The sequence below is a fragment of the Erythrolamprus reginae genome, chromosome 3, assembly GCF_031021105.1.
Source record: "Erythrolamprus reginae isolate rEryReg1 chromosome 3, rEryReg1.hap1, whole genome shotgun sequence".
In the NCBI taxonomy this organism is placed as follows: domain Eukaryota; kingdom Metazoa; phylum Chordata; class Lepidosauria; order Squamata; family Dipsadidae; genus Erythrolamprus; species Erythrolamprus reginae.
In genome coordinates this window covers 140,356,872-140,369,231 of record NC_091952.1, presented here as the reverse complement: position 1 = coordinate 140,369,231, position 12,360 = coordinate 140,356,872, and the positions used below count along the sequence as shown (strand labels likewise).

General features: G+C 40.1%; 1 protein-coding gene across 2 annotated transcripts in view; it reads right to left on the bottom strand.

The window, feature by feature from the left end:
- Positions 1-12,360, bottom strand: part of LOC139164558 (hydroxymethylglutaryl-CoA synthase, mitochondrial-like) — a 99,853-nt gene that overhangs the window by 18,972 nt on the left and 68,521 nt on the right. For both annotated transcript variants that reach the window (XM_070746861.1, XM_070746862.1), the window contains 2 exons: positions 11,228-11,398; positions 10,445-10,551 (listed from right to left, as the gene is read on the bottom strand). In XM_070746861.1, coding sequence (XP_070602962.1) covers positions 10,445-10,551; positions 11,228-11,398 — 278 coding nt within the window. The remainder of the gene's footprint in view (positions 1-10,444; positions 10,552-11,227; positions 11,399-12,360) is intronic.

Sequence of the window (12,360 nt, the reverse complement as noted above, 5' to 3'; positions counted from 1 at the left end):
CCTTGATTTTTTCTTGTTTTTAATATGCTACTTTTTACTCTTGTTGCAAGCCTTTGTTCATTGTGAGATTTAGCTTTCCTCAATTCATCTTTACAGGCGCGGGCGATTTGCTGGTATTCTGCCTTCGTTATTTCTCCTTCTTTCCAAATTTTATATTTGTCCTTTTTGTCTTTCAGTTTGTCAGAGAGTTCTTTATGCAGCCATGCTGGTTTCTTTTGTGACCTATTATTGTTCTTCTTCATTAGTATTGAATTAGTCTGGACTTTTATAATCTCACTTTTCAAAATTTCCCAAACTTCTTGAGTTGTTTTCCCCTTGAGGATTCTCATCCATGGAATCTTTCTCAAGTTCTCTCTGAGTTTATTGAAATTAGCTCTCTTAAAGTCCAAGACTCTAGTTTGACTTTGTTCTATTGTTTGTGTTTGCATAATGTTTAATTCCAATACTGTATGATCACTTGCCCCCAAGTTTCCTGTAGCTTCAACACCTTCTATCATTTCATCTGTGTTAGTGAGAATTAAGTCTAATATAGCTGATCCCCTTGTTCCCTTTTCTACTTTTGGGGTAACAAAGTTGTCTGCTAGGTTTGTTAGGAACCTGTTGGATCTTCCACTTGATGCAGAATTTATCTCCCAGTTGATGTCAGGGTGAATTAGAAATTCAAGTAAATGAGGGAAGATATGATATAGTTGTCATTAGGGGAACTTGGTGGGATGAAACTATCGATGAAATTATTTAAATAATACACATTGTCTTCAGTTGATTAGATGACTTCTATGATCCCTTCAAAAGTGGTCCACAATTAGGTAATAAATTGTACTTCCAAAACTTACCAGAAAAAATGAGAAAAGCATCAGAAAAAGAGGTTAGTCACCATAAATCATGTAATCTACCAATGTAATTTTGTTGTTGGGAAACAACACCTATGCATGTCCCTCCTTGGGTTAATTCTCTCACTTTAGTCAGTAACCCTAAATCCAAATATGAACCCTACATAGATTTTATTCTTTTATCATGAGAACAAAGTAAATAAGACAATATGTACATAAAATGTTATCTTGAAACACAATCTTTAAATTCAAAAACCCATTGCAGTAGGACGGGGGTCTCAAACTCAATTTACCCAGGGGCCGCTGGAGGTAGAGTCTGGGTGAGTCTGGGCTGCATCAGGTTTTCCACAAGAAAAGCTCTTACAAAAACATTCCAATGTTATCAAATGTCTTTATTTTTTCATCTTATTTTGTGTTAAAAAATAAAAATAAATTAACGAATTCATAAGAAAAAATAAATAAATCAGTAATAAATAAATAAAATGAAAATGATAATGATAATAATAATAATAATAATAATAATACAGCAGATATAGAAGACTGAAGAAACCACATATAGTTGCTGACTAGAGAAATGTAATTATTATTCAGATTCAAATGCCTGTATTAACAGTTCTTTAACATTTAACTTTCTGAACATGAATGGAACATTGAACATAAACTGTTTTGAACATGGCTTCTTCTGCCTACTTCTTGCTGCTAGAGATCTGGCAGCGCCTACTCTCACATAGCCGAGTCACATTTATTTATTTATTTATTGTTAGAGTTGAAAGGGACCATGCAGGTCATCAAGTCCAACCCCCTGCCTGAGCAAGAATCCTAAAGCACCCCAGCCAAATGGCAGTCCAATCTCCTCATGAAAGTGTCCAGAGTTGGGGAGTTCACGACCTCCGCAGGCAGGTTGTTCCACTGGTTGATCGCTCTGACCGTCAGGAAGTTCTTCATTACTTCTAGGTTGAATCTCCCCTTGCTCAGCTTCCAGCTTCCAGCCATTGTTCCTCGTTTGGCCCTCTGGTGCTCTGGAGAATAGAGCAACACCTCATATACTTGTATACAGTTATCATGTCCCCTCTGCCCCTCCTTTTCTCTAGGCTATCCATGCCCAGTTCCCGCAGTCTCTCTTCGTAAGTCTTGGTTTCAAGTCCCCTAATCATTTTGGTTGCTCTTTTCTGCACCTTGTCCAGAGTTTCAATGTCTCTCTTGAAGTGTGGTGACTAGAATGGGATGCAATACTCCAGATGTGGTCTGACCAGGGCGTAGTAGAGTGGTATTAATACTTCCCTGGTCTTGGAGTATATCCCCCTGTTGATGCAGCTTAGGATAGTGTTGGCTTTTTTGGCCGCTGCTGCACATTGCTGGCTCATGTTTAGTTGATTATCCACCAAGACTCCAAGATCTCTTTCGCAGTCACTACTGCTAAGTGGGGTTTCTCCCAGGCTGTATGTGTGTCTATGTTTTTTTTACCAAGGTGAAGGACTTTGCTCTTGTCGATGTTGAACATCATGTTGTTAGTGTGGGCCCATAGTGTTAATCTGTCTAGATCTTTCTGTATTTTGAGCCTGTCCTCTAGGGTGTTGGCTACCCCTGCCAGTTTGGTGTCATCTGCGAATTTGGCTTAAGGGAGGAAGCCATTGAGACCCTCAGTAGGGCTTGAAGATGCTCATCAGTAAATCTGGACCTGTAGTTAGACTTATTAAAGTTCAAGGTAGAGAAGAGCTTTTCACACTAGTATGTGCTCCCAAAAAGACACATGGTCCACTTGAACATTCGGGAAAGTTCAGGGAAGCTGGGGGGCAATTCTCTCAAAAATTGCCCGAGCTTGTCTGCTTTTCCACTCACCTCCCTGAACTTGGCTTTAAGTTCCGAGTTGCACTGCAAGTCAATGAGCTCCATTTGAAGCACAGGAGGGGCATCTTGAAGATCAAAGGAGAAGGCATCCGCAAAAATTTGAAATGTGGCTCTGTGTGTCTTGAAGTTTGCAAATCTGTGATCAAATTCCTCCTGTAGCTTCAAAATGACATCCACATACCACTGTTCCCTCTAACCTGCGCTATGCGCTATAGCAGAGGAGATTTGAGAACTCCACGCAAGAATTTTCAATTCTGGCACAGAGGTCTCAAATCTCCCCCTCCCCTGCAGATTCTATGCCAGTGGCCAGAAAATCTTCGAAGGCGCGAAAAAAGAAGCTCAGCTTCCAGTTTCGCAACTTTTTGCTAAGGGCGGGAAGAGCAAAAAGTTGCGAGTCTGGAAGCTGAGCTTCCTTCGGCTTTGGCGGTGGCAGCAGGTGAGCTTTGGAGCTCTCGGGAAGGGCTTGGACCTGAGGTAGGCCTGCAGGGGCAGCGGAGCCAGGCAGCTCTGGCGGGCACAGGGTAGCAGGGCAGGCGGGCAGCAAAGGTGGCGCTGCCAAGCAGGGGTCGAGCGGGAAGGTACCAGCAGCAGCAGCACTGGGCAGTAGCTGTGGGGCAGCAGCAGGGCAGTCGGCTGCGAGCGGGAGCTCCAGGGCAGAGCCACTGATGGCGGCGGCTGGATGTGTTGCTGGACACCGTACAAGCTGGCGTTGGCTGGGCATGGGCATGGGGCTGGCAGCTCTGTCCCGGCCCAGCAAGTGGGCCAGTGCCAGCCCCACACCCATGCCCAGCACAGCGCCAGCAATGTATGGTGGCTCACCGCCGCCGTCGGTGCCTCTGTCCTGGAGCTCCTGCTTGCAGCCGACCGTCCCACAGCTACTGCCCAGTGCCTAGTGCCCTCCCATTCCTACTTTGTCCCCTGCTTGGCGGTGCCACATTTGCTGCCCACCCTGCACCCAGCATGGACCCCAACTCTGCAAGCAGCTCATCCAGCTGGACATCTCGACTTGTATATTGCATCCTTCCTGGCTATTTCCTCTTCCTGGGCCCGATGGACTCCTCTGCTCAGTGTGTCGCCTCCTCCCCTTCCCCCTCTTGCTATGTTGATGTTTCACTTAGTTTTAATGTGCATTTCCCAAGATGGAGGCAGCGCTTGGGTCACGCGAATTGCTCGGGCTGATGGTGGGACTCCTGCTGCTCCAAGCCTTTTTGCCCTGAATCTGGCGTCCACCTTCTCCCGGTCCCGGGTGGTAAAGGGGAAAGTTTCCCAGGAAGCCCCCCCTGCTTCTAGCCCCAAAAACGTGTTCGTGTGCATGAGTGGTGTTGCAGGGCAGAAAAAAAGAGAAGAGAGAAAGAGAGAGAAAAAAGGGGAAGGAAGGGAGAGAGAAAGGGAGAGAGAGAGAAATAGAAAGGAGGAAGAAAAAGAGAAGGAAAGAGTGAGAGGGGAGGAGGGAGGGAGAGAGAAAGAAGAGAGGGGGAAAGAAAGAGAGGGAGGGGGAAGAGAGAAAAAGAGAGACACAGCAAAAAGAGAGAGGAAGGAAAAGAGAGAAAGAAAGGAAAGAGAGAAAAAGAATGGGAGTAAGGAATGATTTGTTTTTTTTACATGTTGTGAGCCGCCCCGAGTCTTCGGAGAGGGGCGGCATACAAATCTAAGTAATAAAATAATAATAAATAAAGAGAGAAAGAGAGAAAGAAAATCAAAATCTAGTTTGAAATTAGCTCAACTATTTAAGTGGCATTTTGATATTGATAGAGTTGCCCGATTCCAAGGTCACTGTTATAGACACACAGTATTTTATTTTGAAATTCTCTGAGGCAAAATATGGTGGGTTTTTTAAAAACCAAAATTTCTTTACTGCAGATTAAGATCAGCAAAACAATATCAATCATCCAATTTCTTAATATGCTTTAATTTTCATGTCTCTCAGCTGCATAAAAACCTTTGGTAGCTTATAATTAAAAAGAAAAATAACAAATATCAAAAGAAAAATGCAGACTACTGAAAAACAACATGGTTTCTTCCCTTTGCCAAGAGTGGTAGAAATTTGAGGAGGGATGATTAAATATGGATTGACTATGGAATGATGGTAAAAGATATATTTAGGTGTTGTTTAATATTAGGATGTATTATTTCATAAAATTGGATTAGAATTTTAGAACTATTTAGAATTACATAGGTAAAATTAATGGAAGATACATAGGATAAATAAGGGGTTTATGATATGTACTGTATGATTTTATGACTTTGCATTAAGAATTTAAAATATACTTGGAAATGTAGAAGATTGATGAAAGTTAATAATAGTAAATGCTAAGCGCCTGAAAATTAATTGAGCTTGGAAATATTGAATGAAATTATAGAAAAATAAATATGGAAATATATTAATTGATGCATTGGTGTTCAGATAGATTTTCATAGTATTATTAGATTACTATAATACTATGATAAATATTTAAGAAATGAAGATTTTAAAGCATGGATTTACTAATAGTTGTGTTTTTGGTTTTGCTGGTTGTTTTAGTTTTAATAGTAATAGATTTTGGTTTTGTTTTATTATTAATTTCTTTTAATAAAAAGAACGGAATTTTTTTTCCTAATTAGGAAAAAGTTGTATAAGGTTTTTTGTTTCTTTTAAGAAGAATGTATAAGAAGGAGGAGTAGGCATGACAGCCTATCTGGATTTATAAGAGGATAATGATATTAATTGAAATATAAAATAACAGAATAACATAGTGGGAAGGGACCTTATTCTGCCACAGCACCGAGCTCCAAATAATTACGCAATAAGTTATCTTGGGTGACATGTGTGAAAAAAAATCAGGTGCTCAGGCATGAATATTTATTTATTTATTTGTTTGTTTATTTATTTATTCTTCTATGCCGCTCAGTTCCAAAGGGACTGCCGCTCAGACGTTATACTCAGACACCACACCGAAAAAAAAATTAGAGGGAACATTGCCACATACTCCTCACCACTGAATTGTGTGCCTGCATCCATGAGTGCCTTGCATGCTGGGAAATGGCAAAGGTTTGTCCGAGAAAGCTGGGATTTCCATAACATAAGTTTTGTAGACAATGCTCTCACGTTGTCATAGGCAGCACTGACAAGTTGCCCCTAGCCTTGTAACTTCTTGTTCATTACGTTAAGCTCATGTGCGATATCCACAAAAAATGCTAAGTCCATAAGCCATTTTGGGTCACTTAGCACAGGAACAGCAACCCCATCTTTCTCCATGAAGGCTTTCACTTCTGATCTCAACTCAAAAAATCTCTTCAATATGTTTCCCCTGCTGAGCCAACGTACCTTGGTGAAGTACAGCACATCCCCATCTGATTTGTTTGATGAAACACATCAAATTGTCAAACTTCAGGTATTTGCTGCAAAGGGTATGCTGAAGGATAATGCAGTGCAAAGCAATGGCCTTCTTCACACCTGCGTCTTCCAGGGTTTTTTTTGAACAAGTGCCACCAGTCCATTTTTCCTCCCTGTCATTGATGGCGCTCTATCAGTTGTTATTCCAACAAACCTCCTCCAAGGCAAACTGGCATTTTCAATGGCATCACACAGCTGGTGAAATATCTCCTGAGTGGTGGTTTGGCCATGCATTGCAATCACTGTGAGCAACTCCTCTATGACTTCAAAATTGTTGTCAACACCATGGACATAGATTCTGAGCTGGGCGGTGTCAGTAATGTCTGTGGTCTCATCAAAACATTTTGGCTTTCTCATACAGTTGATCATAAATGTCACTTGACAGGTCAGAAATGCGCTCTGCTACAGTGTTGGCAGAAATGCTGATGTTGCTAAACTGACCTTTCTTTTCTGGACAGACAATACTTGCAGCCTGTAATATGCACTTTTTACAAATTCATCTTCTTTGAATGGCTTTACTGCTTTAGAAATCATCTCTCTAACCACGTAGCTAGCTTCGATTGCTGCATCATTCTCTTTGGTTGCTTTCTTAAAGAAATCTTGTTGCCTCAGTACATATGTTTTAAGATTAGCAACCTGATTTGCTCTCTCATCTCCCTGGTATTTTGCATACTCCTCAGCATGTTAGTTGTGTAATGACGTTTCAAATTGTATTCTTTGTGCACTGCAACTTTCTCTGTGCAAATAAGACACGCCCCTGTGCTCAACAAAGAAATATTGCTCTTCCCACTTTTCCTGAAATTGTCTGTGCTCATCACTGTTGTGGTTCAGCCTGGGACCCCTCCGGGAATGGCTGATTTGCTGTCGGTGTCCGGCTCAGAGGCTGAGGACCAGGAGGGGCAGACTGATGAAGAAGCTGAATCCCAGGCTGAAGATGAAGGACAGCCAGAGTTCCACCAGGGGGAGCTCTCCCCAGCAAGCAGCCTGGATTCCCTGGGGGAAGATGCTAGTGACTTCATAGATATGCGACAGAGGAGAGCTAACGAGAGAAGAACGCAATTGGCTAGATATTTCCAGCATTAGAGGTCACAGCTGGGTTTGGGTGTGGTGCTCTTGGGAAAGGATAAAAGGCGGCCCCACCCTTCCTGGCTTGTGGAGTTTTATCTTGGAGATTCGTGAGACCTGTCTGTGAACTTTGGTGGCTACAATCCTGGTTTGTGCCTTGGACTCTTGAAACCTTGGGGGGGGGTGCCAGCAAGAAGCTTTTGGAATTGACTGGACATCAGGACCCTGTTGTAAAGTATTGTAACCTGTCTGCTGTGAAGACAGGTTTTCCTTTGTGCTTATTTTTTCCTGCTATAAATTACTTTTGGATTTTACCAGAGTGTCTGGCTGTTTATTCAGTGGGTGTGGAGGTCTGGGAAAACCCAGACAGAACAATCACCAACCTTTCTCTTCATTGCAGGCTTTGAAAAAGACAAGTTTGGGGCTGTGTAATATATAATTCCAGTGTTTCAATGTTTAGCGGCTAAACTTTAGCCGATGCATCTTTTCTGCTTTTTTTCCTGTCCTGCTGAGTAGCAGTTTCTGCGGCCGCCTCCGCTTCTGAGCCCAGGGTAATGGCACAAGTTCACAATAAGCCCGGCTGATGTTCCGCCTCTGAGAGCAATATCCCCCACCATGATTAGTAGGTTCATTCAGCTCTGCACACGACACTGAAAAGTGCCATTCGTATCAAACTCGGGCCGCACTAACATTAAACTTTGACATTGAGGTGGGGGCTGCAAACCATTGTCCTGAGGGCCGCAGTTGGCCAGCGGGCCGCGAGCTTGAGACCCCTGCAGGAGGCCAAATGTGTGGGAAGAAATGAAAAAGATTTCCTAATCTGCCCTATCTATCCCTAAATACCACAATTCGCTTCTTACTCTGCTACAGAGCTCCTGACTATGACATCGCACATGCAAACAAATTATCAGCTCTACTAACGTGGGCTACCCACTGCCCACACCCCATCATCTTCCTTGGTGACCTCAACCTACCACATATTAACTGGACATTAAATGAATGTAGCACCGAACCTATCCACTTTACTATATATAACATAGTTACCAGTCTGGGACTTGACCAACTAGTAAGTGGCAATACTAGATTAGATAACTGTCTAGATCTCATCTTCTGCAACAGCAAAAGTACAATATATGGCTTAGAAATAAAAGAACCTTTTTCCGACAGTGACCACAGCACGATAAACTTCAGTCTCAACCTAAGCCACACTAAGATCCACCCAAATAACGTGACTCCGAAATTCAACTTTCAAAAAATGAACTATGAACTCATTGATGCCCATCTTTCAACATTAAACTGGCAAACTTTATTCTCTAATTGCAACTCTATGGATGACCTCTACAACACATTCTTGCTTGAGATGAAAATAATCATCAGACTTTACGTACCATTTGTATCTGCCTCAACCAAGAAAAATAACCTCCCCATCTCAATAAGAAAATTACAATTAAAAAAAAATATCTCTGGCGTAAAAACAAAAACTAATAATCTGCTCTCTAACAAACAATTTGGATTCAGAAAAAAACTATCCTGCAATCTACAGCTCCTTCACTGCAAAAACATATGGACAGCTCATCTTGATCAAGGAAAATCTAAAGATGCAATTTATATTGACTTCTCCAAAGCCTTTGATTCAGTGGTCTATGACAAACTACTTCAAAAACTCAAATCCTATGGCATCTCAGGATCCCTTCACAGCTGGATTACTGCATTTCTGTCTAACAGGCAACAAGTGGTCAAAATAAGAAGCTCCATATCCATACCTGTCCCTATTAAAAGCTGTGTCCCCCAAGGTAGTGTACTGGGACCTACGCTCTTCATTCTCTACATCAACGACCTTTGAGACCTCATCACAAGCAACTGTGTTCTTTTTGCAGATGATGTAAAACTCTTCAACACCACTGATAACATAACTACCCTACAAAAAGACCTAGACTCAGTTTCTGACTGGTCCAACACATGGCAACTCCAAATCTCAACCAGCAAATGCAAACTTAATGTGAGTAGTATATAGAAGAGAAGACCCCAAACTTTTATACTATAGATGTACTTTAGAAAAAGAAGTGAACTTTTAAACCTTGGCACTCCTAGCCAGTTAGGAAATTGCACAAGACAGAGAAAAACATGTTTATTGCAAAACAGATTGCTGACAGAGTTTGTTATGGGCCAGAAGACCATCAGGGAAAGAGTAAACATGTATGATGAATGATTCTGAAGAAGTATTGAGAAATAGGAAGTTGGCTTGGAATAATATGCCCATATACGGATAGTAGAAGGGGGGTGGCTGCTGTTATGTTTCATGCTATAAATTCTGTATTCATTGCTCAGAATCGCAAAACCTTTTACTTTGCGATCCTATATATATGGTACCTTTGATTTATTCATCAATGAATAAATACTTGTTTTGATCAGAGCTCTGAGTGGTTTTGTATTTTTCCTTTTGGGTATTTTGCTTTTGGGATTTTTAGGGGGGTTTTCCTGACAAATTTTGGCGAGCCAGGCCAGGAGTGTCGTGACTTTTTCCTTGTACAGGCAGGGAGGAGGAGGTGGAGGGGTTTTTTCCCCCCTCTCCTTTTGTTTCTCCTGTTTATTCTTCTTCTTCCTGGGGAAAGGCTCCAAGAATCTAGGTTTACAAGGTCTCACACTTAATAAACAAATTATCACAGATAATCCCCACTCGGTCAAGGACCTCGGGATACTAATAACTAAAGATCGCCAGACCCATCCTCGAATACAGTTCATCTGCTTGGAACCCATATCGCATCTCAGACATTAACACCCTTGAAAATGTTCAAAGATACTTCACAAGAAGAGCCCTTCATTCCTCCACTCGAAACAGAATACCCTACGAAACTAGACTTACAATCCTGGGTCTTGAAAGCTTAGAACTACGACGCTTTAAACATGATCTAAGTATTGCCCACAAGATCATATGTTGCAATGTCCTGCCTGTCAAAGACTACTTCAGTTTCAACCACAACAACACAAGAGCACACAACAGATTCAAGCTTAATATTAACCGCTCCAAACTTGACTGTAAAAAATATGACTTTAGTACATAGATTGTGGAACTCATTATTGAACTCTGTAGTATCATCCCCTAACCCCCAACATTTTACCCTTAGACTATCCACGGTTGACCTCTCCAGATTCCTAAGAGGTCAGTAAGGGGTGTACATAAGTGCACTACAGTGCCTTCCGTCCCCTGTCCTATAGTCTCTCCTATATCTTGTATTTCTTCTCTTCTATATCCTCTATAACCTTCATTGTGTATTATTGTGTGTTGGACAAAATAAATAAATAAAAATAAATAAAATAAAAGACTTACCTGGAGCAAAGTTCTGAGATACTTTCAGGGAAAACATGCTGGCAGCCAATCCTGAGCCATAGGAGAAAACCCCAATTCTGGATCCAGCCAGCTGCTTGGCAGAATACCTGCAAATATGTAGAGTAAATAAAATCCCATATTTTTCCCTCTGGTAGCTTGTTTAATCTGTATATTGTGTCTCTATAAAACTATTGCTTTTTGAAGATGAAAATTATAAATTGTTCTAATTCATGCTGACATGGATGGGATGCAAAAATGTCTGGAAATCTTGAGGCAATGATGGAGTTATTGACTTTCTAATTACATTTAAGTGTATCTGTTTCTCTAGAAAGAACAAAATAATTCATAAAATACACATAAAATGTCAATATTGAAAGAATAAATGACTGCTATAACTCAATTCCAGCAAAAAATTAAGCTACCCACTCTAAACAGAGAGTAATAAACAGCGAAATCTAAATAACTGTGATTTTTGTTAAAAAGGAAAAAAACCAAATAAATGTTGGATATAAATATATAAAAATATAAAATGTATTGTTTGGATAAAAATTACTTCATATTGTAACAAAATTAGGGACCACCAATATATCTGGATGCATTAGCCTTAACACTTATTTAGAAGAATTCATTTTTATAGATTTTAATAAGCAAGAAAGCCATTTAATTGTTACATGACCTTTATAAAACTTTAATATACTACTATTAATGCAGCATATTGAAGACTTGAAGGGAATCGTATGTTCTCATTGACTCCTGGAGTGTGAGATAAGATCTATCACTTACTGGGCCAAAAGAGATGCCAGGCAGCCATAGACTGATGGAGTATACATGTTGCCATTGCGGGTAGAAAGCAAAAGCGAGGGCTGAGTTTTCTGCTTGAACAGCTCCTGGCTGGCCTTCTGAAAAGCTTTGTCCACCTCCCTACTGGAATAGGTTTCTTCCAATTTCACATTACTGAAAGATACAAAGGACATCTAGTTCCTTATGGGTAGGTTGGACTATATAAATACTGAATAAAGTGTTTTTAAAAATTATTTTCTAGAGTAACTTACTACAATGAACCAAACTTCCCATTATATCAGATACTGTTTTATCCTCCCAAAAATTATGTGCCATGATTCTTTTTTAAACAATTTTTTATTTGTTCTATTATATAAAATACAAAGAAAATAAAAATAAAAATAGGAAATTAAGGGAAGAAAAAAGAGTGGAGAAAAGGAGATGGGAGATATGAGGAAAAAAGAAGGCATTGACTTCTGACTCTTCTTAGCACAGTACAAGATAAAAACACTCCAAGCTCAACTTTTTGCCAGAGGTAGGTGCCATCTATAGAACATCTTATATATGTTTTCTTTGTATGATGCTGCTAATGTAAGTTTATAGTTTTGATCCAATTTTTTTTCTTAATGTTCTAATTTAATTGTGTAGCCAAAATCTTGCGTCCAAATCACCATAATCTCTTTTACTGTTTTCTCTTCCATTTTGATAATTAGTAGACAATTATATGCTTTTGTTATCATTTTTTTTCTGTTCCCAGTAAAATCTTATCCAGTTCTTGATATTCGTTTTGGAATCCAAATTGTGTTAAATCTTTTTTATAACTGGATTATACCTGGATTGAATTTGGAGGTAAAAGGTTGTGGTCCTCTATGGTTAATATTCTTTTATTGATAAGCATTATCCATTCTCTTAGCAAAGTTACCACTGCTGCCTGATGATATAATTTCCAGTCTGGTAATTCGAAGCCACCTTTTTTCCTATATCTTGTAATAATTTTATTTTAATCCTTGCTTTTCCCCCCCTGCAAATAAATTTCAAAATTGTTTTGTTTAAAACTGAAAAATTTTCTTCCTAGTTTTATTGGAACAGTTTGAAATAGGTAAAAATGTTTGGTAATACATTCATTTTTAGTCACA